Source organism: Octopus bimaculoides, chromosome 10 (assembly GCF_001194135.2).
Source record: "Octopus bimaculoides isolate UCB-OBI-ISO-001 chromosome 10, ASM119413v2, whole genome shotgun sequence".
Classification (NCBI taxonomy): Eukaryota; Metazoa; Mollusca; class Cephalopoda; order Octopoda; family Octopodidae; genus Octopus; species Octopus bimaculoides.
Window position 1 is genome coordinate 93,329,301 of NC_068990.1, and position 2,799 is coordinate 93,332,099.

General features: G+C 39.9%; 1 protein-coding gene across 1 annotated transcript in view; it reads left to right on the forward strand.

Annotated features, from left to right (window-relative positions):
• Positions 1-2,799, forward strand: part of LOC106876564 (high affinity cAMP-specific and IBMX-insensitive 3',5'-cyclic phosphodiesterase 8B) — a 288,850-nt gene that overhangs the window by 270,148 nt on the left and 15,903 nt on the right. Inside the window, exon 17 of the mRNA XM_014925160.2 lies at positions 2,097-2,235. Coding sequence (XP_014780646.1) covers positions 2,097-2,235 — 139 coding nt within the window. The remainder of the gene's footprint in view (positions 1-2,096; positions 2,236-2,799) is intronic.

Sequence of the window (2,799 nt, forward strand, 5' to 3'; positions counted from 1 at the left end):
CGCTTTCCATGCTAGCATGGGTTGGACGATTTGACTGAGGACTGGTGAACCAGATGGCTACACCAGGCTCCAATCTGATCTGGCAGAATTTCTACAGCTGGATGCCCTTCCTAACGCCAACCACTCAGAGAGTGTAGTGGGTGCTTTTACGTGTCACCCGCATGAAGGCCAGTCAGGCGGTACTGGCAGAGCTGCAATAAAGATGGAGCACTTGCAGAAAACAGCACTGCTTGGAACCGCTTGAATACTCCGGAAGGTGGTCGAAAAATAAGATTTTGGAAAGAAAGGTGAAAATTTTATGGGACATAAAAATCCAGACAAGGAAATGGAACCCTGAAGACCTTGTGTCATATTGTTAGGGAAAAATAGGAAAACTTGGGTTCGGTTGTGTTCTGCGGCATCTTGGCCAAGTGTCTTCTACTATAGCCTTGAGCAAACCAATGCCTTGTGAGTTAGTCTGGTGGATAGAAACTGTGTGGAAGCACATCATGTATTTATAAATATGTTTATGTATATCAAAATGTGCATTTGTTTCCTAACATTCACTTGACAATTGGTGTTGGTGTGTTTACATCCCCCATAACGTTCAGCAAAATAAGTCTTGGGATTCATTTGTTTGACTAAACCCATCAAGGTGGTGCCCCAGCATGGCCACACTCCAATGACTGAAACAAGTAAAGATAGAAATAACAATAAAATATAAAAGATGTAGCAAGAAACGAAAAGATAAATATGAAGACGTAAAGATGAGAGTTAAAGATGCTGTGGAAGTGTAGAGTAAGAATGGTAATCCCTGTTACAATAGGACACAATGTGGAATGTGTGGAAATCTCAGCAAATGATTTTCTATAATCAGCATAACCATTAAGTTGGTGCTAAAACAGAAAGTAAATATCTCTGTCTTTGGTGAAGCTGGAACATTTAAGATATGTGGGGAATATCTGAAGAGACAAGTAATGGCTTGTTGTGCAGCAAATGCAACAGGCAGAATTACTCTAATACTAGTGCTGCGCAAATGCATAATGGTAATAATAATAACACCACCAACAACAACAACAATAATTATAATAATGGTAATTATATATATATATACACATACATACATACATAGAGATACACACACATATACACACACACATATACAGGCACAGGCAAGGCATGGCTGTGTATTAAGAAGCTTGCTTCTGAACCACATGGTTCTGGGTTCAGTCCCACTGTGTAGCAGCTTGGGCAAGTGTCTTCTACTATAGCCTCAGACCAACCAAAGCCTTGTGAGTGGATTTGGTGGACGGAAACTGAAAGAAGCCCATTGTATATATGTGTGTGTGTGTCTTTGTGTCAGTGTATCTTCCCCACCATTGCTTGACAACCAGTGTTTGTGTATTTACATCCTCATAACTTAGCGGTTTAGCAAAAGAGATCAATGCCCCAGCATGGCCACAGTCACATGACTGAAACAAATATAATTAACATTATATGTGCAGGAGTGGCTGCATGGTAAGTAGCTTGCTTACCAACCACATGGTCCTGGGTTCAGTCCCACTGTGTGGCACTTTGGGCAAGTGTCTTCTACTGTAGCCTTGGGCCGACCAAAACCTTGTGAGTGGATTTGGTAGACGGAAACTGAAAGAAGCCTGTCATATATATATGTGTGTGTGTGTGTGTGTGTGTTGGTGTGTCTGTGTTTGTCCCCACCAACATTGCTTGACAACTGATGCTGGTGTGTTTACGTCCCCGTAACTTAGCGGTTCAGCAAAAGAGACAGATAGAATAAGTACTAGGTTTACAAAAGAATAAGTCCTGGGGTCGATTTGCTCGACTAAAGGTGGTGCTCCAGCATGGCCGCAGTCAAATGACTGAAACAAGTAAACGAATAAAAGAATTATATGACTACCCAACCAAAACCTCATGAGTTAGGAAGATATTAACAGAGAGGAAACAGCTGCAGCTTGGCCTCGCATTCATCCTACAGGAAGCACTTTCAATAAATGACTGAAACAAAATAATTAACATTAACCTATAATTCACTAATTTGAAATAAGAGTAATTTTATCAATGACTTTTTTAAAAATCTAAAATGTAATTCTTTATTCCAGAGATGATTTCCGCAGCATGCGACATTCAATCATAGATATGGTTTTGGCAACGGAAATGACAAAACATTTTGAACACGTCTCCAAATTTAACAACTGCATCAATAAAGTCCTAACAAAACCTTCGGAAGCTTCACCCACGGTAATTTCTATTTATTCTTATTTATTTATTTTGCATACATTTTCTTAGGTAAAGCTTGCAATGAACCTGCTGTTATGGTCATCTTCCAAATACCAGATACTTATGTCTAGTGTCCAACAGCCCTCCATCTCCATTTGGGCCTTTATGGACGGCCTAACTATTACAACAACATCAGTGATAAGGGGCAAGAGAATCCTGCAGAGTCTTGAAGAGTTGACATAAGTCCATTGAGATTCAAACCAGTCAGGTCCAAAACTCTTGTGCCATGGAAAGGCAGGGGTCAGCAGAAATTCTGGCTTCTTTATTGGAAACAAATGCCTCCCCTTCATCACTGGCTATCCACATGTATACCTGACCACTCTCCATATATGAAGTATGGGATCCCAATATCCAACACCACTGTATAAAATCCCTGACACAGGCAGTTTATGATGTTCTGCTAAGCACTTCCAGTATTTGTTCTGCTGGGGAAAGTTGAATCCTCCAAAAAACAGACATTGGAGCATACATATGTATATATATGTGTGTGTATATATATATATATATATATATATATATATATAT